General features: G+C 43.0%; 1 protein-coding gene across 2 annotated transcripts in view; it reads right to left on the bottom strand.

Moving 5' to 3' along the window:
• Positions 1 to 335: 335 nt before the first annotated feature.
• The window catches only part of ACAD10 (acyl-CoA dehydrogenase family member 10), a 42,875-nt gene continuing 18,784 nt past the window's right edge, over positions 336 to 24,426 (bottom strand). The window contains exons 8-13 of one of the 2 annotated variants that reach the window (XM_043557622.1): positions 19,078 to 19,146; positions 17,132 to 17,313; positions 10,799 to 10,949; positions 9,573 to 9,724; positions 7,812 to 7,985; positions 336 to 1,083 (exon numbers count right to left, since the gene is read on the bottom strand). In XM_043557622.1, coding sequence (XP_043413557.1) covers positions 899 to 1,083; positions 7,812 to 7,985; positions 9,573 to 9,724; positions 10,799 to 10,949; positions 17,132 to 17,313; positions 19,078 to 19,146 — 913 coding nt within the window. In that variant the 3' untranslated portion in view covers positions 336 to 898. The remainder of the gene's footprint in view (positions 1,084 to 7,811; positions 7,986 to 9,572; positions 9,725 to 10,798; positions 10,950 to 17,131; positions 17,314 to 19,077; positions 19,147 to 24,426) is intronic. The other variant, XM_043557623.1, reaches the window with a different exon arrangement.

The raw sequence follows: 24,426 nt of genomic DNA, 5'->3' as shown, positions 1-24,426 counted from the left end.
AGCAGGTATTTCCATTATCAGCTAAAGTAGTGTCACTCTGTTCAATGGCTGAAACACAGTTTACAGTTGACTTTAGCCCTTTACTTTTGACATTATGGGTTCTTTAAAGAGACTTTGTTGGGGCACCTGGGTGACTCAGGCAGTTGAGCATCTGACTCTTGGTTTCGGCTCAGGTCATGATCTCACAATTCATGGGATTGAGCCCCACGTCAGGCTCTGCACTGAGAGCGTGGAGACTCTTGGGATTCTCTCTCCCTCTCTTTGCCCTCCCCTGTATGTGCAAGGTTTCTTTCTCTCTCTCTCTGTCTCTCTCTCTGAAAATAAGTAATTAAACCTTTTAAAAATAAGAGGCTTTATTAACTGATGTATTTTATATCACCGTGTTTCAAATTTACATAATTCACATATGCACAAAATAAGCCCGCCTGTCCTGGGGGCATGAACCACAGACCTGGTGTTCCTGTGCCTGGGCTGAGGTATCTGGCCATGACACGGTCACACAGAGAAAGCAATGAAGTGGAAACCGAGTAATCTAGAGCTAGCTTTTCCTGATGATGATGAAAAACAAAGATAATTCATTACAGCCCTCTTGCCTCTTCACTGCTTAGGAGGAGAACAGACGTGTCTGGTCAATGAGCTGGGGTTCCACCATGTTAATGACATCTTACCAACTCTCAATACGCTGCTTTCCATTGAGATATTCAATCAGCAGGGAAGCGGTCCATCCCTCTGCTGAGGCTTGGTGACTCCATAAGCTCTGACTCAGCGGGGTACACATGTCATGGCTTTAGTCACTGATACAGCTCCCTGACTGGTGGGGAAAGGCCCTCTGGAGAGAGAACCAGAGTTCCCTTTGAGGCATGAGCCGGGGAAGATTCTGTAAAGGGGATATAACTGCTCACGCCTGAGGTGCTCGGCAGGGACTGTGACCAGCCTGAGTGTGATAGGACCTCATTGACGGTTTTGTGGCTGGCATCTCTTTGAAAACCCGGAACCCTTCTTTGATGGCAAAATCCCATGCCAGGTTAGACATAAATTCAGGCAGTTTTCCACTTTGTTCGGTGTCCACAAAGCTTGCTTGCCCTAAGCAGAAGCAAAGAAAAACAGTGATTACTCCCAAACAACCCTTAATAAGAATGCCGTCAGCAGCCACTACCATTTGCTGAGCACTTGGCCATATACCAAACACAGTGCTAAGCGCTCTGCGTGGATTATTATAGCTCATCGAATTCCCGAAACATTATGATGCTTTTAATCCCCACTTTACAGAAAGAATCTGGGTCTTAGGAAGCGTAGACAAGCTGACAGCAGTGGGCTTGGAGCCAGGAGTCAGGCTCATCTGGACTGCTCCCTGCTCTTTACCTCTTCTTTCCGTCAAGGTACTAAATGAAGCCAGGGACACCCCCAGTCACTTGTGCTGTCGCCAGGGGGCTATCGAAAGCCCTGCATTATCTTAGACCAACTGCTCTTGCTGCAAAACCAGTAACAACCGTCCCCAGGGACCAGGTAACGACAGATCTCTGGACACCACTCTGTGCAGATGAACGCCAGTGTCAGCCCTGCAGAACTCACTCCACTTATGCACTCACTGCTTTCTTTTTTTTTTTAATACATGCATCAAGACTTTTTTTTAAAAAGTAAAAAATTTTTTAAATTGAAGTACGGTGTATATACACTCTCTTTATAAAAGTGTATAGTTCTGTGAGTTTAGTCAGGTAACCAGCACTGCCATCAAGATACAAAATATGTCCATCATCCCCCAAATTTTTTTTTCTCAACTTTTTATTTTTTTTTAATTTTTTTTTATTTTTGGGACAGAGAGAGAGACAGAGCATGAACGGGGGAGGGGCAGAGAGAGAGGGAGACACAGAATCGGAAACAGGCTCCAGGCTCCGAGCCATCAGCCCAGAGCCTGACGCGGGGCTCGAACTCACGGACCGCGAGATCGTGACCTGGCTGAAGTGGGACGCTCAACCGACTGTGCCACCCAGGCGCCCCTGATCTCTGTTTCTTTTAGAGAGAGAGAGAGAGCGAGAGAGAGAGATGGAGGCAGAGAAAGAAGGAGAGAGAATCTTAAGTAGGCTCCACGTGCAGTGCAGAGCCTGACAAGGGGCTAGATCTCATGACCCTGGGATCATGACCTGAGCCAAAATCAAGAGACAGACACTTAACCGACTGAGCCACCCAGGCGCCCCACCCCCTTTTTTTTTTTTTTTTTTTTTTTATTTTTTTTTTTTCAACGTTTATTTATTTTTGGGACAGAGAGAGACAGAGCATGAACGGGGGAGGGGCAGAGAGAGAGGGAGACACAGAATCGGAAACAGGCTCCAGGCTCTGAGCCATCAGCCCAGAGCCCGACGCGGGGCTCGAACTCCCGGACCGCAAGATCGTGACCTGGCTGAAGTCGGACGCTTAACCGACTGTGCCACCCAGGCGCCCCTCCCCACCCCCTTTTAAATCTGTTTCCCTAGTTGGCTTTTTCCGGAATGTCACGTAAATATACACATCATAGGGTGTGCAGTCTTTTCACTGTGGCTTCTTGCATTCAGTGAACTGCATCCGAGATCCCTGCATGAAGCGTGTATATTGTCTCCTTATAGTGAGCTTCTTCACAGCCAACCCTCCTAGATTATTTTTAGCATTTCCATATTCTAAAAAGACTGTGTTTTCCTCATTCTCTTTGTATCGATAAATGGATCTTTGCAGAGGCCTATTTTTCTTCTGGTCCCTGCCACAGCCAATTTCCCCAAAGAGCCATTTTCACGAAGTTTTGGTGTTAAAGGTATTATGCTGTTCTTACAGATCAGGAGCCAAATCCATGTGCTACAGAGCAGAGAAGGCAGGCCGCCAGACAAGTCTTTACTCAGCACCTTCCGGGGGCGGTCATGGACCCAGGCCCTGGGGGGGCGGGGAGGGGGGCAGTCGGGAACCAGACAGCCCCCTTCCCTGAGTCACTGTGAGGGCAGTGAGGGCAGATGCGCACTCTCTCATGAGGGGCTGCATCTCCCCAGCCCGTTACTCTGACTGCACATGCCACGTGCAAGCAAGACCCCCCCCCACCTTGAACTCACTGCTCTTCATAATGACTTCCTTTTCCTAGCAGAGAATACGAAGCGCTCTCTTCATTTTCCTCTCCTTAAGTCGATCTCCCTCTCAGAGTGCTGCTCTGTCTCTTGGAAAGTCGCCGATAAGAGCCTGGGCTGACTTAAAGCTATCATTACTTCTGTGTATTTTCCCACATGTCGTCTCAGCAGAGGAGACTGCAGCCTCCTAAGCTGTGGTCACAAGCACTTCTTCCATTCTAGAATTTCAGCAGCCGTCTACCGGAAACCTAAATGTCAGCACCCACATGCCGACTATAAACCAGAGGCCCCCGCCCCCGGCTCTGGGCATGGTTCTCCCCTTCCCCACCCAGTGATGAGCTAACACCACCGAGAATGCCTTTGAAACAAATGCTCCTTCTCCAAACCCCACCTTCCAGGGCAATACCAAGTTCCTCCCTTCTTCAAACAGGAAAATGCTTTTAGACAGAAATAATATTTGCATTCGTAGAGCCGGGTTTCTTCTTCCCCTCGTGTAACATTATTACACTATTCTTCAAAAAACGGATTCCCGGTTTTATGTGAGAAAACTACGTCACTTCCTCTGTGTGTCTGGCTGGCTTCCCGGGTGGGAGGGGAAGGAGCGCCAACAGGATCGGAGGAACGCAGTCGTGTAAGGACAGCACACGTGTATTCCTGTGTGTGGAGTGTTTTACCTCCGAGCCGAGGGAAGCGTAAAGCCAAGCCAGTGGCACACAGGACCTTGGAAACTGTCAAATGGCTTCCTGTTAGGCCCATTGGCGGCAAGACCAATGGGGTTTACAGGTGTCGAGACTCCAGGAGAGATCATTCCGAGCCCACTCAGCTTATCCCCAGGCACTGGAACAGGATCCAGCGAGAACACAGTAGTCGTCTAGAAAATGTCTACCGGCAGTCAGGCCTGTTCGTCACCTGATGGACCCAACAGCCCTTCTGCTTGATTAAATATTTCTGGTTAGCTTTCATTGCGAAGCCCTAACAAAAATTGGGAAATGGTTGGTCAGAACTAATGCTCTCTGGAGGAGGCAAAAATACGGTTTTCGAGAATTCCTGCTTATTGAGACCCCTATCATCAGATCAGGGCGGGTGAAACTAGAAGTCATCTGGGTGCCGATCTTTCTCTGAACATTGTTTTGCTCACGACTTTGTACTGCTAGTTCCTAGTACCTGGCTTGGCAGAGGTTCATATCCTTGTGAATGAACGATCAATTCCCCTACTCCAACTGCCTTTCTCATTAGAATACGGGAACCTGGCTGAGGACGACAGGTGGCCGCCAAGCTTAGGATGTCAATGACCTGGAAGCTAAGATGTTCCCGTTGTACTAGCAAACCCACTGCTGGGTTTCTCTCTACTTGACGTTTGTCTTAATTTTGGAAACTTTCAAAGATACATAAAAATAGAGTGAAGGGTTTAAGGAATCTGGAAGTGTCTACCACTCAGCTTAAACAATCATCAAAGTATGGCCAATCTTGGTTCATTCTCTGTCGTCCCCATCCTCACTGCCTTAGATTTTTCTGAAGTAAATCCCAAACATTAGATCATGCCATCTGTAAATATTTCATTTATGTCTAATAGCACTTAAAAGCACACAGTACCATCATCACTCTTAAAAAACAGTTAACTGGGACGCTCAGCTGGTTGAGTGTCCAACTCTTGATTTGAGCTCAGGTCATGATCCCAGGGTCATGGGATCGAGCCCTGTATCAAGCTCTTGCTGAGTGTGGAGTCTGCTTGGGATTGTCTCTCTCTCTCTCTCTCTCTCTCTCTCTCTCCCCCTCACTCCTCCCCCACACGCATGTGCACACGTGTACACTCTCTCTCAAAAATAAACACACTTGGGGCGCCTGGGTGTGGTTAGGCAAAGTGGTTAGGCAACCAACTTTGGATCGGGTCATGATCTCACAGTTTGTGAGCTAGAGCCCCGTGTTGGGCTCTGTGCTGACAGCTCAGAGCCTGGACCCTGCTTCGGATTCTGTGTCTCCCCCTCTCTCTGCCCCTCCCCTCTCATGCTCTCTCTGTCTCTTAATAATAAATAAACGTGAAAAAAAAAACACACTTAAAAAAAAGATTCTCTCTCCACCTCTGCTCCTCTCCCCCCACAGGGAACATGTATGTTCTCTTCTCTCAAATAAAAAAATAAAAATAAAATAAGTTAACTATGACTCCAATATCACTAACTATCCAGTCAGAATTCAAAATTTCACTGACTATCGCATAAATTTTTTTTATAATTTGTTTTTTCAAATAGGGATCTAAATAAGATCCAAACACTGTAACTGGCTGATGTGTCTTTTAAGTCCCTTTCAATCTATAGGTTCCCTTTTCATCTTTTCTTTTCCCCCCTGACATTCATTTGTTGAAGAAACTGAAGTGTCCCCAAATCTGGATGTTGTGAGTGGCTGTGCCTCAGTGCTGATGTTGAACGTGCTCCTCTGACCCTCTGTTTCCTGTAAGCTGGTAGTTAGCACTACGGCTCGGTCAGATCCAGGTCTGACTTTTGGGGAAGCATCAGGGGGTATGTAATGTCTGGCTGTTTCTCTCTTGCTGACATTAGCACCATGGATACTTATTTTCTGGACCCATTAATGTAGAGGGGTGGAAAACTGGTGATACGCTAATTCTGTCATTCTGTCTGAGCTACTTCCCTAGAGAGAAACTTTCCCTCAGTTATTTTGTTAGCCTGACACATAATTTGTGAGTGAGACTTTGACTCTGGTTTAGCGTCACTCTTTACTCATGGATTTAAACATACTTGATGTGTTCCCCATCCATTTCAGTTCATCCTTACTGGTGCTCAAAGTGTCCTGTCATTAGCAACTGGGAGCCCATGAGAGCTGTCTCCTGAGTCCTTTAGATATGACCCGAGTAGTCTTCAACAGCCTACTATACGACAAGGTGTTCCAGGTTCATCTGTAGATTGTCTGCCCTAGACCTGAACACGGTCCTGGCTCCTTCCAGTGGGAATGGAATTTAGAGATGATGACATGGCGAAAACTGGGAGTACAGAATGCTACTGGGTTAGTCACTATTTCTAGGACTTTTTGGCGGGTTCTGTCTGCTTTCTGCTGTTCCTTTCTACATAGGAAACAAACTATAACCTGCTTTTCTATCATCTTAAATAATTTAGGATATAGATGATTTCATTTACTATCCCGCAAGATCTAAAATTAATACTAGAGTGTTTACATAGATAGATAGATAGATAGATGGTACATTTATATACACATTCAATTCAACCGTCAGTTCTGAATAGCAATGATGAACTTCTCTTCCCAGAAGCTCAGACACACAAGATATAATCTAGAACTCCAAGCTAGTTCAGTAAAGCATTTTCCCATGTATGTAAGAGCACCATCAAAGAAGACACATGATCTTTTTTCTTCCTTCAGCAATCCTCTTACTGGAATTTGGCAACATGTACAAAAAATTAAAATGCACATACTTTAACTTAGCAATTCTAATTCTGGGAATTTATCCTTTGGGTTTATTCACGCATGTGCAGAAGAGGGTGTTCACCAACCACTATCTGTGTTTGCTAAAATGTGCAAATAATCCAAAGAGATATTGATAAGAGAATGGGTTAAATAAATTACACTACATCCATACAATGGGACATACTATAGAAATCAAAAACAATGATGTATATCTGTACATATTCATATGGGAAGGTCTCTATGAAATATTGTGAAAATTAAAATAAGTGAAAATAAAAGCAAGGAATGTACCTTATGTTGTTGTAAAGTATATATCTATAATAATTATATATATATGTATATATGCTATATATACACACATATCATATCCTACATATACACACATATAAATATTTCATAGGAATTCTTAAGCATAAAAAATTAAAAATGAAGGTACTAAAAATACATGTAGGATGATCACATTTTTATGAAACTTGGAGAAAGAGAGAAGATAGATACGCAGAACAAATTGGGGGACCCATGAAACTTTTAAGGGTGGCGTTTATGTTTAAGAAACGGTACTGAGAAAAAAGGAAAATAATTTTGTATTATGACTGAATTCTTATCATGTAAGTTTTTTCTTAAAAAATTGTATGTTATGTTAATAATTTTTTAAAGTTTGGGGCGCCTGGGTGTGGCTCAGTTGGTTAAGGGTCCGATTCTTGATTTTGGCTCAGGTCATGGCCTCACGGTTCGTGAGCTGGAGCCCCACATTGGGCTGTGTGCTGGCAGTGTGGAGCCTGCTTGGGATTTTCTGTCTCTGTCTCTCTGTCTCTCTTTCTCTCTCTCCCCCTCTGCCCCTCGCGCCTGCACATGTGCACACTCTCTCTCTCAAAATAAACATTAAAAAAATTTTTTTAAGTTTAAATATTTTAAAGAATACATATAGGGGCGCCTGGGTGGCTCGGTCGGTTAAGCATTCAACTTCAGCTCTGGTCATGATATTGTGGTCCGTGAGCTCGAGCGCCGTGTCCAGCTCTGTGCTGACAGCTCAGAGCCTGCAGCCTGCTTCGGATTCTGTCTCCCTCTCTCTCTCTCTGCCCCTCCCTTGCTTGCACTCTGTCTCTCTCAAAAATAAATAAACGTTAAAAAAAATTTAAGAATACATATATATGTATATGCTATTAATGACAGATGGTTGAGTTAACTGAATATTGTAGAATTCTGGCCAAATTGGTCACAGGAGGGTTTCTAGGGGGAGAAGCTGAGTGGTTGGGACCCAGACCCTCAGGCAGGCTCTCCTGAGCCACCCGTTACCTGTGAGCGAGCGCTTGTAGACTCCCTGCAGGATCGCGGCCATGCGGAAAAAGCAGAAGGCCATGTAGAAGTTCCAGTTCTCAGTAGGAGGGATCCCCGAGTGAAGACAGTACATCCTGAAATACTCCTCTGCAGTAGGGATTCCCAGCTGAGTGAAATCACAGTCACTGAAACCTGAGGCGACAGACAGAGACATGTCTGGGCAGTGACCACACACTCCCTTGTGGCCACAGGTATCTGAATTATGAAAATCACTTCCTGCCTTGGAAACGAGTTTTACAACTAATTCACAGGGTCAGCTCCTTATTTCAACAGCTCTTCCGCCCCCACATGGCTGGGATCCTGGCACGAAGCTATTCACAAATTGGCCCTTAAAAGTTTCAGACTAAATTGGCAGTAGTGGAGGGAATGAGGGGCCTCCACTTCCACCTGGGCCACAGTTCAGGGTGGATGCATATGATTTTCCATCTGCCATTTGATAAAAAATGGTATTGAAAGAAAGATCCTGCCAAATTTTGAAAAAAATAATTACAACAGATCAGAAATGTGTACTGATTTCCTTCATTGGTAACATTTTCATGGCTTAGAAGCATGTAATATATTTTGTTCCTGGGACTTTGTTCGGAGTATACCTTATAATATAGGCAAGGATACTCCTACAAAGATGTTCACTGCCTTTTTTTGTGAGGGTTAGGGGGGAGGTAGTATAAAAGAAAAATTGAAAACAAAATTAAATATCCAAATGAGATACTGAGATATTTGTCTGAAGACATTTGTCAAATGTCTTGATTAAATTAATTCTATTCAAAAAAATCCTATTTCATCATTAAAAATGATGCTGTACAAGAAATACTTAATGGCATAAAAACATGTAATTAAGTGAAAAAAAAAACAGGCCATAAAATCATATAATCACATTTTCATTTAAACAAATGTATGTACACACACCAAAAGACGAAAATGTTGGCAGTGCTCATCTCTGGGACTATTGATGATTTTAACTTTTCCTTTTGTTATTTGTTGGCTCTAACATTTTATTTTAATTTTTTATTTTTTTAAATTGACATCCAAATTAGTTAGTATATAGTGCAACAATGATTTCAGGAGTAGATTCCTTAGTGCCCCTTCCCCATTTAGCCCATCCCCCCTCCCACAGCCCCTCCAGTAACCCTCAGTTTGTTCTCCATATTCATGAGTCTCTTCTGTTTCGTCCCCCTCCCTGTTTTTATATGATTTTTGTTTCCCTTCCCTTATGTTCATCTGTTTTGTCTCTTAAAGTCCTCATACGAGTGAAGTCATATGATTTTTGTCTTTCTCTGACTAATTTCACTTAGCATAATAGCCTCCAGTTCTATCCACATAGTTGCAAATGCAACATTTCATTCTTTTTGACTGCCGAGTAATACTCCATTGTATAGATATACCACATCTTCTTTATCCATTCCTCCATCGATGGACATTTGGGCTCTTTCCATACTTTGGCTATTGTGTTGGCTCTAACATTTTAAAATAAATTTGTATTTTTTTATTTAGAAAATTAGATAGAAATTAGTTGAGTAAAAACATAGGAGGGGCCTATGCACACATCCTTCTGGCTTAAAATACATCTACACATATTTCCCTCCACTGGCAGGAATGCATTTTCCAGCCAAACCACCAGGACCTCAATTTCATGCACCAACCGGTCACGGTTACTTCTGTGCCTCAGGTGCTTTGAGAATGGAGCTGCCCTGTTCCCTCTTCTCCTTCAGCTGTTCCTACCTCGCAGCAGGGACCCGGGAAAACTGGATGGCAAGTAGTGAGCCAGGCAGCTGGAGGCCACGTCCACAAGGGGGTCGCCTAAGGTAGAGAGTTCCCAGTCAAGGACGGCAAGCACCTCGGCCTTTTCTGGATGGAACAGCAGGTTGTCCAGCCTGAATAAGCCACAAAAGGAATGGAAAGACAGCTCTAAGGAAACTGAGTGCTAGGGGTGTGTTCTGTGCTGGGTGTCTTCCATTTGCCCCTGCAAATGCACTCCCCACCCTATGAACCCCTCAGTGCCCACGTCCACTGGCTCCCTTGCCCTATGGCTCAGGTGGGCTCAGCCAATGAGGACATCAGCAGGAGACGAGAAGGAGGCAGATAGGTGAGGGACGCTATATTCCTCTCCAAGGGCCGTAAGAGCTGTGGTCCAGGAGCCCTCTCCACAGAGTGACCTCTCTGGGTTCGCGTACTTCCTCCTTCCCTCTGATGGATTTAAAACAGGTCTGTACATTCTGACACTTCTTACACAAAAGGAAGAGTCTAATTCTTTGCTGCTTGAGGCAACTGGCTTCTGACAAATATAATGCGGGTGGAAGTGATGCTAAGAGACTCTAGAGCCCAGCTCAGAAAAGGTGACCAGCTCCCTCCCAGTCAGCCCTCTCTCTTGGAACGCACACGTTTGCAGCCCTGAGCCACTTAGGTAAGGAGTCCAGCTGCCCAGAAGCTGCTATGCTGGAGGGACCACGTGGGAGACCAAAGAGAGGCCCAGGGAGCCCAGCTCAGTCTTCTCTGCCCCAGTGCCAGGCATGTGAGTGAGCCTTCAGGGGAGTCCAGCCCCCAGCCCGACAGCCTCCCCAGGTGAAACCAGCTATCCTGTCCCCAGACAGCAGATTTCGTGAGCAAAATAACTGCCATTGTTGTTTACAGCCATGCGGTTCGGGAGGAGTCTTTTATGCAGCCGTAATAACTGGAGCACACACTTGCACTTTCAAACCTAGGGGCTGTAATAACTCCCACTGTTGCACAGGACAGCCCCCCATCATAACGAATTTTCTGGCCCCAAATGTCAAGAGGCCAAGGTGGAGAAACCATGCCTTAAAAGGGCACGCACAAGGAGATCCTCTGTGAAGAAGTAATTCTCAACTGTAAATTGAGTTCGGACTAGCTGTTTGATTTCCGCTTCAAGGGCCCTGCCCATCATTTTCCACGTCTAGGTATTCACTCCTCCTCACAGCCATGCCTACCTGAAGTCCCCATGCACCAGTGTGGTCTTCTGTTGCATGGGAAGATGGTGCGGCAGCCATTGGATGAGCCTCTCCATCGCCGGGATGCTGCTGGTTTCTGAGGCTCGATAGTGCTTAACCCAGGTTTGCACCTGATGTGAAATATAGTCCCCTGAGGGAAAGAGAATGAGAACATGGCATGCCACTCTAACATCCTCCAAAAGTTCCAGAAGGTAACCAAAACAGTGAAAGCCTTATTAATGCTCTGTGGTATCATCTTCTTTTTTTTTTTAATTTTATTTTCTTTTTTTATTTTATCTTTTTTTTTTTTTTAATAATTTACATCCAAGTTAGTGAGCATATGGTGCAACAATGATTTCAGGAGTAGATCCCTTAAGCCCCTTACCCAGTTAGCCCATCCCCCCTCTCACAACCCCTCCAGCAACCCCTCCTCCCCCTCTGTTTGTTCTCTATGTTTAAGAGTCTCTTATGTTTTGTCTCCTTCCCTGTTTTTATATTATGTTTGCTTCCCTTCCCTTATGTTCATCTGTTTTGTCTCTTAAAGTCCTCCAATGAGTGAAGTCATATGATATTTGTCTTTCTCTGACTGGCTAATTTCACTTAGCATAATACCCTCCAGTTCCATCCACACAGTTGCAAATGGCAAGATTTCATTCTTTTTGATTGCCGAGTAATACTGCATCATATATATATATATACACAGCACATCTTCTTTATCCATTTATCTATCAGTGGACATTTGGGCTCTTTCCATACTTTGGCTATTGTCAATAGAGCCGCTATAAACATTGGGGTGCATGTGTCCCTTTGAAACAGCCCACCTGTATTCCCTGGATAAATACCTAGTAGTGCAATTGCTGGGTCATAGGATAGTTCTATTTTTAACTTTTTGAGGAACCTCCATATTATTTTCTGGAGTGGCCGCACCAGTTTGCATTCCCACCAGCAGTGCAAAACAGAACCTTTTTCTCCGCATCCTTGCCAACATCTGTCATTGCCTGAGTTGTTAATGTCAGCCATTCTGACAGGTGTGAGGTGGTATCTCAGTGTGGTTTTGATGTGTATTTCCCTGATGATGAGTGATGTTGAGCATTTTTTCATGTGTCGGTTGGTCATCTGGATGTCTTCTTTGGAGAAGTGTCCATTCATGTCTTTTGCCCATTTCTTCACTGGTTTACTTGTTTTTTCGGTGTTGAGTTTGATAAGTTCTCTATAGATTTTAGATCCTAACCCCTTATCTGATATATCTCCTCCCATTCCATTAGTTGCCTTTTAGTTTTGCTGATTGTTTCCTTCGCTGTGCAGAAGCTTTTTATTTTGATGAAGTCCCAATAGTTCATTTTTGTTTTTGTTTCCGTTGCCTCTGGAGACGTGTTGAGTAAGAAGTTGCTGCAGCTGAGGTTAAAGAGATTTTTGCCTGCTTTCTCCTCGAGGATTTTGATGGCTTTCTGTCTTACATTGAAGTCTTTCGTCCATTGTGAGTTTATTTTTGTGTATGGTGTAAGAAAGTGGCCCAGGTTCATTCTTCTGCTGTCCAGTTTTCCTAGCACCACTTGCTGAAGAGACTGTCTTTTTTCCATTGGATATTCTTTCCTGCCTTGTCAGAGATTAGTTGGCCATACGTTTGTGGGTCCATTTCTGGGTTCTCTATTCTGTTCCATTGATCTGAGTGTCTGTTTTTGTGCCATGTGGTATCACCTTCTGATGACCTAGGAGTTTCTCATGTGATGCTCCTGCCGCCGTGGCTGGATTTCAGTGTGATCTGGGTACTGTTTCCAGCCACATGGCCTGCAAGCCTGATCCCTGGCCCTCTCAGACATCCTACAAGCTTCCTAACAGCCTTTAAAAAATCCCTTGTTGGCTAAACAACAGTGGTTGGCTAAGAGCATGGAGTCTGGGGCTGGGCTGCCTCGGTATGGTTCCCAGCTCTGCCATTCTCTATCTTTCTGATCTCAGACAGGTGACTTAACCTCTCTGTGCCTCAGTTTTTCCTCGTCAGTGAGATGTTCCTCAGAGAGTTGTTGGGAGGATAAAATGTGTAAAGGCCCCTGGAAATGTTCCTGGCATGTAATACTACTACATGAGTATTTGCTATCATTATTCAGTTGTTTGCTAAGAAACCCAAGAGATACCAAAGTTGAGGAACTTGCAAGTTATATCTGGGACCAGGACACTGGAAGGAGTTCTGGAGTCAACTCAGCTCACAGTCAAGGTCTTCAATTGATTTAACTTCTCTGAGCCTCATTTGCTTCTTCTACAGGAATATATTGACACCTAAATTCCACAAGACTGTTGTGAAGGCTAACAGAAATCCATACAGAACATGCCAAATACTTAGCTGCACAGAAGGCTGCTCCATGAATGGTGGCATTATTGTCCCGGTTATTGTCAATTGATCATTATTAATTGTCACTATTAATATAACTAAAAATTAATAAATGTGTCAGGTCCCTGGATCTAAGCCAAGCCCTCATCCCTCATCTGAAAGAGCAATGGTCCCCAGAGGGTGAAGGGTTTGAAGATAAGGATAGAGATGTCAAGCTCCTTCTGTGCAGTCCTCTCACAGTTGGGGCATCCAGACATGAGCCCTTTGGAAAATCTAGTTGGGTCATGAGAGGTGGAGATCAAAATCCACAGGAATTTAATCCAAAACAAATCAAGCCTTTAGAACTAACTTCTAGTTTTCAGAATTATAGGAAATAGAGTAAAGTAAACCATAAGGAAATAATCAAGACAAATATATAAGACAACTGACTTGGTCTTTTTTTTTTTCCTTGAGAGACAGAGAGAGAGAGAGAGAGAGAGAGAGAGAGAGAGAGATAATATCTTAAGCAAGCTCCAGGCTTGATCTCACAACTATGGGATCGTGACCTGAGCCAAAATTACGAGTTGGATGCTTAACCAACTGAGCCACCCAAGCACTCCCTGACTTGGTGTCAAAAAAACAGGTGGGGGGTGGGGGGACTGTTCTAGATTCCTTGATCAGATCCTGATATGGGGGAGGGGGACTCATTTATAAAAGATATAAGGGGATAACTGATGAAGTCTATCTGAATATGGATTGGGTTTTAGATATTCTAGGAAAATTTTTAATTTTCTTGGATGTGATAATGGTATCGGAGAATGCCCTTATTTTTAAGGAAATGCATAAAGTATTTAGGAGTTAAGTGTTAGGGTCTCTACAACTTTGTTAAATATATTTATATATAGGGAGAGAGATAAACAGAAGAAGCGGGAGAAGGAAAGAGAAAAGTGAATATGGCAAAAGTTCAGCATTGTTAAAATCAGTAGCGGGCATGTGTAGTTATTCATTGTACTATTTCATGTTTCTGTAAGTTTGAAAATTATCATGCTAAGGAGTCAATACAAAACTCACAGGAGCTGAGCCTTTGTGAAAGGAGCCCTTCAGGAAAACCTCCGATGTGGATTTGGGACCTCCCGCCCCTCACACACACCAGTCCAGTGCTGCACACGTTCCATTTTCACGGGAAGCAGACGCAGCTGCCCCTGTGTCTCTGGCTCTGCTGGCCGCTGGTCTCCCTCAGGCCTGCCAAAGCGCTGAAACATCCTTCCTGAAGCAGACTGCCCCCCTGGGATAAGGAAGGAGGATTATGTGCTCCCTGCAGGTCCTGGGTGGTGAAAAGGTTCTTTGTGGTAATTGGACTGCACCTGAAGGATCTTTGTCAAAAGTCCCTCTTGGTTAGAAATCCTGTTTGTGTGCTCTCTCAGTCTTTCTTTTGTGTTTTTACAAATTTAAATGTGTTCTTTTGAATAGATAACACATTCCCATGGCTTGGACAAAAGGGCAAACAGTAATCTTTTTCCCACCCCTCCGCCCAGCCATTCAGCTCTTTTCCTCCCCCAAGGCAACCCACGTGACCAGCTTCTTAGGTATTCTTTTGGAGATATTCACTTGTGCCAGCAAATATTTAAATGTATTTGAATATGTAAATTAATTCAAATATACCGCTCTTTACACAAATGGTACTATCTATTTATAGCCAATGCCCTGCCAAACAGCTGGATTCCTGACATAACCAGAGAAATTGCAGGGTTTTTTTGAAAAGAAGAATCCAGTGTGTCTGTAGCTGGATCAGTGAACCTGAAGCATGACGAAACTGCTTTATGCTTTCAGACTCAAAACATAGCCAGTGGCCTGGGATGCTGGCCCTTAGATCACATGAAATCACATCAGATTTCTGCTTTGTCTCTTGATGCTAAGAGGTCAGTGGAAAAAAACGTCAAAATAGTCTACTTTAAAGGCACAGGGGGCACCTGGGTGGCTCAGTTGATTGAGCGGATGGATCCTCTGTCCCCTCTCTCTGCCCCTCCCCTGCCTGCACTCTCTCAAAAATAAGCGTTTAAAAATAAAATAAAATAAAATAAGATAAGATAAGATAAAATAAAATAAAATAAAATAAAATAAAATAAAAGGCACAGGGTCCATTCAGACAGCACATGGGAGAGGCTCTTCCATAAGCTGTTCTCGCTCTAGGACAGGATGTTACACTGCCCACTACTTCATTTGCCTAAGGCTTTATCTTCATTCAAAGCACCGGGACAGCTGCCACCTCATTTGCTTTTCAGATCAGCCCTGTGAGGGAGGCAGCACGGGCCTTTTTTTTTTTTTTTCCACACCAAACCTTTACTATTGAGAAAACTATGAGGAGGTAACGTGACTTGCCCGAGGTCGCTGATAAATTAGCATCCAACTTCTCCAATGCTCTTTCCATCTTGAAATGACGGATCAATATGGGCAACATGGGTTGTCTTTGCCCACTTGCCCTTTTACTGGTGAGTAGGGCTGCCAGATAAAATACAGGATACCCAGGGTGCCTGGGTGGCTCAGTTGGTTAAGCAGCCAACTCTTGATTTCAGCTCAGGTCATGATCTCATGGCTCTCATGGGATTGAGCCCCACTTTCGGGGACTCTGCACCGACAGCATGGAGCCTGCTTGAGATTCTCAATCTCTCTCTCTCTCACTCCCTCTGCTGCTCCCCCACTCATGCAGGTGTGTGCTCTCTCAAAATAAATAAATAAACATTAAAAAAAAATACCCACTCAAATTTGAATTTCAGATAAACAACACATTTTTATTTCCAAATGAGACTACCAAGGTGGAGGGGAACCCACAGGGGATGATACGGAGCCCGCTGTACTTGGAAGGGATGGAGAATTCCCTCAGTGTGGGCTAGGAGGTCAGCAGGCCTGCTCTGTTGTAGCTAAGTGTCTCAGAGTGATCTGAGTAGGGACTCAGATCAGGTGCCCGTGGAGAGGTGGAACTTTAGGTACTTTGGCAGAAACGGTAGGAAGTTGATATACACTGGACACATACTATAGCCTTTGATGTGGTCCTACAGAAAAGAGGCACATTTAGGCTAAAAGCAGAGAAAGAAGAAAATACAGCTTCGCTGAGAGATTCTTTTTGACTACAGCCAAGGATACATACTGGTCAAGAGCCAAATAATACTCTTGTACTTTCCAAGTCAGAAAGAGTGAAGTTCTTTGGCTTGTGGTAAAGTTTGTGCATGCAAAAGAACGGAGACATTTGTGACAGTGGTTTTAAAATTGTGTGTGCCTGTCAAATTCATAAAATGCTACACTTCAATACACCTGACTTCAAAAACAAAAAAAAAAAAAAAGGGAAAGCAAAGCAAAAACAGACAATAACAATGAGGATGAGGAGCAACTGGTACGCTCAGACATTAAAAAACAAGCAGAGGGCACTTCGGTGGCTCAGTGGGTTAAGCGTCAGACCTCAGCTCAGGTCATGATCTCACAGTTCTTGAGTTCAAGCCCCACTCTCTGCTGTCAGTGAGGAACCCGCTCCGGATCCTCTGTCCCCCTCTCTCTCTGCCCCTCCCTCGTGCTTGCTCTCTTTCTCTCTCTCAAAAATAAACATTAAAAAAAAAAAAAAAAAAACAAGCAGAAACAAACTCTGCAAACAAAATACCTTGGCATAATGGCATTTTAAAAGTCTATCCCTATTGAAAAGAATATTTAGGGGAAAGAGTAAAAAACAGAAAGAAGTATCTTAAATACTCCTGGCTGGTATCAGAAAAAAGAAAGATTCAAATGGTCTAGCAAGATAAAGTTGCAGGGAAGAGAGATTCTGTAGTCCATGAAGGGATGTACCCAAGGATAGAATGTCGTATTCTAGGTAAGTGACACCTCCATTAAAATGTAACTGGATTTCCCAGCAGGAGGCTATGAAGCCCACATCACATTTAGCAAACACTAGGTGCGTGAACAACTTGACATCACGCAAATCCTAAAACCAGGGGCACCATGAGGAAACTATCAGCATGAAAGACAAATGGCCTTGTGCTCACCGTGTTTCGCGTAGTCTTCTAGGCCCGTAGCGTTGAGGTCCACGCTGTGAATTTTGCACAAGACTCTGTTCATGGCAGTGTAAATGGCCCGCCTCTGGGTGGGCTCCAAGCCTGGCAGAGAGGGGTCTCTGTAGATGAGGCCTGGGCAGTACTCCATCAGATAGAAAGGAGTACCGATGACCCTGGGAGGGACACAGACAGGATGTTTCAGTGGCCCAGCTCATAACATGGCAGGCTGTTAGTCATGGTATTGCTCTAACGGTCCTGTGTGTTCATTCCAAGAACTGAGGAAGGTACTGGATGTTTCCTTTCTCCTTCGTACACGAGCACAGGTTAGAAGCACCCCATCCCCAAACCAGTCCACACACACAGCCCTGTCTATACTTCTTGCCCGCATACCTCTCTTCCATTAGGTCCACTTGGGGAAGCTATGGAATGGAGTTTAAGAGTGATAATGTAGGAAAGCATATTGAGAGGAGGGTAGACATTACTAGAAATCAGTTGACTGTTCTAAAAACTTGTTTTGAAAATTCTACCATTAAAAATGTTTATCCTGATTTGACCATGGGCTAGAACTTAAATTTATTATTAAATTATTAATTATCTTAAGTGTAATAATGCTGCTTTGATTATGAAAGAAAATGTCTTTATTTTTAGGAGGGGTATGCAACTTACTTCAAAAGATTCAGCTAAAAATATATATAGAAAGAGGAAATATATTTATAAAATGTATAAAATTATAAAATTATTAGAGTGTATAATTACTATTATATAAAATTATTTATATCATACACCTATACACATATGTAAACATACATATATTCATACAGAAGGCAAATATGGCAAAATGTTAGCAACATTTTAATCTAGATGAGAACTCTTTATGCTACTTTTTCTTTCAACTTTTCTATGTTTCAACATGTTCATAATTAAATAGGTGGGACAAAAAAAAATTCAAAAAGGTTATTGCAAAGCAGTTTAAAAACAACTTAGAAGGACCACAATAAAAGATTAACAAAAACAAACATGAAGCTAGGTGGATCCAATTCTCACAAAAGCAAATATTTCTTCATCTTTCAGGATAACTTACGGATCTGTGAGCTCTCGGGGCGGGGCGGGGGGGTAGGGGGGTGGGAATGCTCTAAAGTCTTTCTTCTCTCCCATCCACATTTTATTTGTCTTCATTCTAACAAACTGGGATCTGAGCGACTAGATGGGCTTTTCTCTTCTGTAGTTTGAATATGTAATAAAAAATAAATCCAGGGGCGCCTGGGTGGCTCAGTCGGTTAACCGTCTGACTTCAGCTCAGGTCATGATCTCACGGTCCGTGAGTTCGAGCCCCGCGTTGGGCTCTGGGCTGATGGCTCAGAGCCTGGAGCCTGCTTCCGATTCTGTGTCTCCCTCTCTCTCTGCCCCTCCCCCGTTCATGCTCTGTCTCTCTCTGTCTCAAAAATAAAATAAACGTTAAGAAAGGTTTTAAAAATAAATAAATAAATAAATAAATAAATCCAGTGGCGTCTGCGTGGCTCAGTCGGTTAAGCGTCTGACTTCAGCTCAGATCATGATCTCACAGTTTGTGAGTTCGAGCCCTGCATCGGGCTCTATGCTGACAGCCCAGAGCCTGGACCCTGCTTCGGATTCTTTGTCTTCCTCTCTCTCTCTCTGCCTCTGCCCCACTTGCTCTCTCTCCCTCTCTCTCTCAAAAATAAATAAACATTAAAACAAATCAGTCAATCAATCAATCAATCTGGAAGCACCTGGATGGCTCAGTGGGTTAAAGCATCTGGCTCTTGATTTTGGCTTAGGTCATGATCTCACGGTTTGTGAGATTGAGCCGCGGTGAGTGCAGAGCCTGCTTGGAATTCTCTCTCTCCCTCATTCTCTGCCCCTCCCCGCCAAATAAATAAGTAAACATTTAAAAATAAATAAATAAATCTCATCATTACCCTGAGTCTTCACAGAGGTCAAGAACTCTGGGGACAGGCACCCCAGCATTTCCAAGGGCTTTCATTATCCTGCCAGAATAAAGAAAAATGAATGAAAATGCTGGCTGAATTGATGAGATTTTCTTGAAATTATTTTTCTGAATTAAAATTAGTGTACACAGGAATTAAAACAGAATTCTAAAAAATATCCAATTGACCCCAAAGTATGCAAGAAGAACAAACAACAGATGGAACAAACAAAAACCAAATAGCAAAATTATGGACTTAAGTCAAATATATCAATAGTTACATTATATTGATTAGACTAAACATTTCAGTTGAGACAGAGATTGTTGTATTGCACAGAAAAGCAAGACTTAGCTACATGCTGTCTACAGGAGACATTCTTTATATATAAAAACATAGGGAGGGGCGCCTGGGTGGCGCAGTCAGTTAAGCGTCCGACTTTGGCCAGGTCACGATCTCGTGGTCCGTGAGTTCGAGCCCCGCGTCGGGCTCTGGGCTGATGGCTCAGAGCCTGGAGCCTGTTTCCGATTCTGTGTCTCCCTCTCTCTCTGCCCCTCCCCCGTTCATGCTCTGTCTCTCTCTGTCCCAAAAATAAATTAAAAAAAAAACAAAAAACAAAAAACAAAAAAACATAGGGAAAGGAGCACCTGGGTGGCCCAGTCGGTTAGGCGGCCAACTTCAGCTCAGGTCATGATCTCATGGTCTGTGAGTTTGAGCCCTGCGTCGGGCTCTGTGCTAACAGCTCAGAGCCTGGAGCCTACTTCTGATTCTGTGTCTCTCTGACCCTCCTCCACTCACATTCTCTCTTTGTCTCTCAAAAACGAATAAATGTTAAAAAAATTTTTTTTAAAGAAATAGCCACATTAATATCAGAGAAAGGACACTTTAAGACAAAGAGTACTACCAGAAGCAGAGGGACATTTCCAGATGATACAAGAATTAATCCATCAGGAAGATATTGCAATCATAAATGTGTACATGCCTCATAACAGGACTTCAAAATGAAAGAAAAACGATCAGAATTACAGAGAGAAACGGACAAATCCACATTCATAGTTGAGACTATAGTACCCCTTTATCAGTAACTGATGGAACTAGAACAAAAAGCAGTAAGACAAAGTTCCAAGTGATACTACCAACGACTTGACCTGATGGCCATTCCCCCAATACTCAACAAGGGCAGGATACACATTCTTTTGAAGGACACACAGTACGTTCACCAAGATAAATCATATGCTGGTTCATACGATTAAGTAACGGAAATCTTAAACAGTATTTCTAAGATCTCAATGGTATTAAACTAAAAATCATTAATTTATGACATGTAGAAAAAGCTCAAATATTTGAGGGGTGCCTGGCCGGCTTGATCGGAAGATCCTGCAGCTCTTGATCTCAGGGTTGTGAGTTTGAGCCCCATGTGAGGTGTAGATGACTTAAATAAATAAAACATTTTTTTAAGAAGCTCAAATATTTGCAAATTAAAGAACACACTTTCATATAAGCCATGGGGCAAACAAGATATTATGAGGGAAATTAGAAAATATTTTAAACTGTAATAACAATAAAAAATACAACATGTCAAAATTTGTGAGATACAGAAGTGCTTAGAAAGTAACATATAACTTTAAATACTTGTGAAAAGACTTTAAATCAGTTACACTATAAAGGAAAAAATAAGCCCAGAGTAAGTAGATGGAAAGCAATAAAGATAGAACAGAAATAAATGAGACAGAAAACAGAATGATTTAATAAAGTGAAACACTCTTCTTTGAAAACAGTTGATAAATCCCTAAATAGACTAATGAGAGAAAGAACAAATTATCACTCAATATCATGAAAAAGAGGGAAAATCACTACATTAAAAGGATAATAAAAGAATATCATGAACAATAAATTTGATAGATTAGACAAATGGACAAATTCCTTGCAAATTATGACTTACCAAAACTAAAACAGGATGAAATAAAATATCCGAATAACCCAATATTTATAAACTGAATCCATAATCAAAAAACCTTTTCCTAAAAACTCTAGTCCCTGATGGGTTTACTGGTAAATTTTATGAATCACTTAAGGAAGAAATTTTTTCATGTTTTAAATAGAAAAATAATTACTCAGTCTTTTTTTTTCATTAAAAAAAATTTTTTTAATGTTTATTTATTATTGAGAGACAGAGAGACACAGAGCGTGAGCAGGGGAGGGGTAGAGGGAGGGGGAGACATAGAATTTGAAGTAGGCTCCAGGCTCTGAGCTGTCAGCACAGAGCCTGATGCGGGGCTCGAACTCACAAACTGCGAGATCATGACCTGAGCCGAAGTCGGTCGCTCAACCAACTGAGCCACCCAGGCGCCCCAATAATTACTCAGTCTTATCACCAGTAACTGGCTCCTGCTTTTTGCCTGCCTGGTGTCCTTTCCTTGCTTCAAGTTCTGATAACATACCTGGGCTTTCCTTTAGGAAACAGCTCTCCCCCACCGTCAGTCCACATGGTCTGGGTGGGACTGATGCAAACCCTGGTTCCAAGGATGGGCACAAGACCCAGATTTGGCCAATCTGAATACTGCATCCTCCTGACCCCAGACAACACATTGGGCCAATGAGTCAAATCTCAGGAGGTATGCTGGAACATTCACTGAGGTTACAGAGGAAAGAAGAGTGGAGAGATGAAGAGAGAGAGAAAATGAGTGAGTCCTGGTGACGTTATATGGGCCCTTGGATCTGGTTATGCCTGAAAGATTTAAATTGTGACGTCAATAAATTTTACTCCTCTTCCTTTTTTAAAAATGAAGACTTAAGTCAGTCTAGGTGGGTTTCTGTTGCTTACAGTTGAGGAACAGAAACATGCTAGTCCAACATGACCATGGTAAATAATGTTGTGTTCTTTTCTAATATTTTTGTTTCAGTGCACAAGTCTTTAAAAAAAAAAAAAAAATAGGCGGTGCCTGGCTGGCTCAGCTGGTACAGTGTGTGACTCTTGATCTTGGGGTTGTGGGTTTGAGCCCCAGGTTGGGTGTAAAGATTACTTAAAAATAAAATCTTTAAAAAACAAAACAAAAAAACAGGATAGAACTATATGTGGTTTCTATCTGTTTTTATCACGTTAAAATTTTATCATGGCATTTTTGTGTCAGGCATATTATTGGCTACACTAATAGCACAATCATTAAAGCTGGGCTGTGAAATCCTACTGCCTCCCAGGTATGATGCCCAACTCCGTCACTCACAGCTAGTTGTGTGTCCCTGGAGATACCGCTTAACCTCTTTAATCCTCGCTTCTCTCACCTATAAAATGGGGACCATAATAGTAACATATCATGAGTTGTTGTGAGAATGCTTTGGGTTAACAATACATCCAAAACATTTATTGCAGTGCCTGGCACATACTAAACGCTCAGTAAATGTCAGCTATTACTATTATTGTTGTTATGGCAACAAGTAGATAGACCAAGGTTTAATCATCTCCTGATTATTGTACCTTTTGGGTGTTTGCAATTTTTTATTAAAACAACATTGTGGTGACCATATTACTGCATAAAGCTGTTTTCCCTATTTAGAATTATTTTTTTATTTTTAAAAAAAAAATTTTTTTTTTCAACGTTTTTATTTATTTCTGGGACAGAGAGAGACAGAGCATGAACGGGGGAGGGGCAGAGAGAGAGGGAGACACAGAATCGGAAACAGGCTCCAGGCTCCGAGCCATCAGCCCAGAGCCTGACGCGGGGCTCGAACTCACGGACCGCGAGATCGTGACCTGGCTGAAGTCGGACGCTTAACCGACTGCACCACCCAGGCGCCCCTAGAATTATTTTTTAAAGAGACATTCCTCTAACTGGAATTGTTAGATCTCAAAGTGTGACTACAATGAAGTTTTTAATAAATTGTATCATGCTGTTTTCCAAAATTCCCAAAGTTGTTCAGATTTACCTTTGGCATTTTAATGTTTATTTATTTTTGAGAGAAAGAGTGTGAGCAGGGGAGGGGCAGAGAAAGAAAGACACACACACACACACACACACACACACAGAATCTGAAGCAGGCTCCAGGCCCTGAGCTGTCAGCACAGAGCCCAACACAGGGTTAGAACTCACAAACTATGAGATCATGACCTGAGCCAAAGTCAGATGCTTAACTGACTAAGTCACCCAGGTGCCCCTACATTTAGCATTTTTTTTTTAACATTTATTTATTTTTGAGACAGAGAGAGAGCATGAACGGGGGGAGGGTCAGAAAGAGAGGGAGACACAGAATCTGAAGCAGGCTCCACGCTCCAACCTGTCGGCACAGAGCCCGACGCGGGGCTCGAACTCATGAACCACAAGATCATGACCTGAGCCGAAGTGGGACACTTAACCAACTGAGCCACCCAGGCGCCCCCACCCCCCACATTTAGCATTTTATAAGCAGATACTATATTACATTTCATCTTCAAATGCCCATTTTATTCCTTTACTAAAATGGAAATTCTCTGCATTCCTGGATTTTTGGAATGTCACCACAGCCCTCCAGAACTCCTCAGTACCCCTGGGAATGGTCAGAGTTCACAAGCAGGATGCATGAGAATAGAATGGGGGTTTCACACTTTTAGGGTTTCTTTCCTCTAAATACAAACCTGCTACTATGTGGGTACATATATAAATGTTCAGAAATAGCTACAGGTTTTCTCCTCTGAAGACCCCTAAAGCTTCATAATTCTCAGTCACCATTGCCTGCAATACTTGGAGAAGTCACATTCTAGGAACTAAAAAGTCCAAAGAAGAAAGAGTAAACAGTGAGAACAAGAAGGGACCAAGAGCCAAAGTCACATTTTCCTTACTACTCTGCAACATTCCTTCTACAGAACATAATGGGCTGGAAAGAAGAAGGAAGCAGAGGAAGAGAAAGGCTTCCAGGAAAGTAAGCCCCACTCTGGAGACCATCCAGAATTTTCATCTCAGTTTCAAAGAATTTGGAGCTAGGTTTTTTTTTCAACCTGCTATGTTTAAATTTTCCTATTTTCAAAAGAAACTATGTTATTTGGGATGGGCTGTAATGCAACCCATTATTATTTTACATATTTTATTATGGAAAATTTCAGACATCTATGAGTAGAGATTCATAAAACAAACCCCATGTAGCCAATTTCAACAACTACCAACTCAATGCCATGCTTGTTTTGGCCTCAGCCCCACTGATACACTGTTTATAAGACTAAAGGTCTTAGTCTTGGGGCGCCTGGGTGGCTCAGTCGGTTGAGCGGCCGACTTCGGCTCAGGTCATGATCTCGCAGTCCGTGAGTTCGAGCCCCGCATCAGGCTCTGTGCTGACACCTCGGAGCCTGGAGCCTGTTTCGGATTCTGTGTCTCC

Source organism: Prionailurus bengalensis, chromosome D3 (genome assembly GCF_016509475.1).
Source record: "Prionailurus bengalensis isolate Pbe53 chromosome D3, Fcat_Pben_1.1_paternal_pri, whole genome shotgun sequence".
Lineage (NCBI taxonomy): Eukaryota > Metazoa > Chordata > Mammalia > Carnivora > Felidae > Prionailurus > Prionailurus bengalensis.
This window is presented reverse-complemented; position numbering and strand designations above follow the sequence as displayed.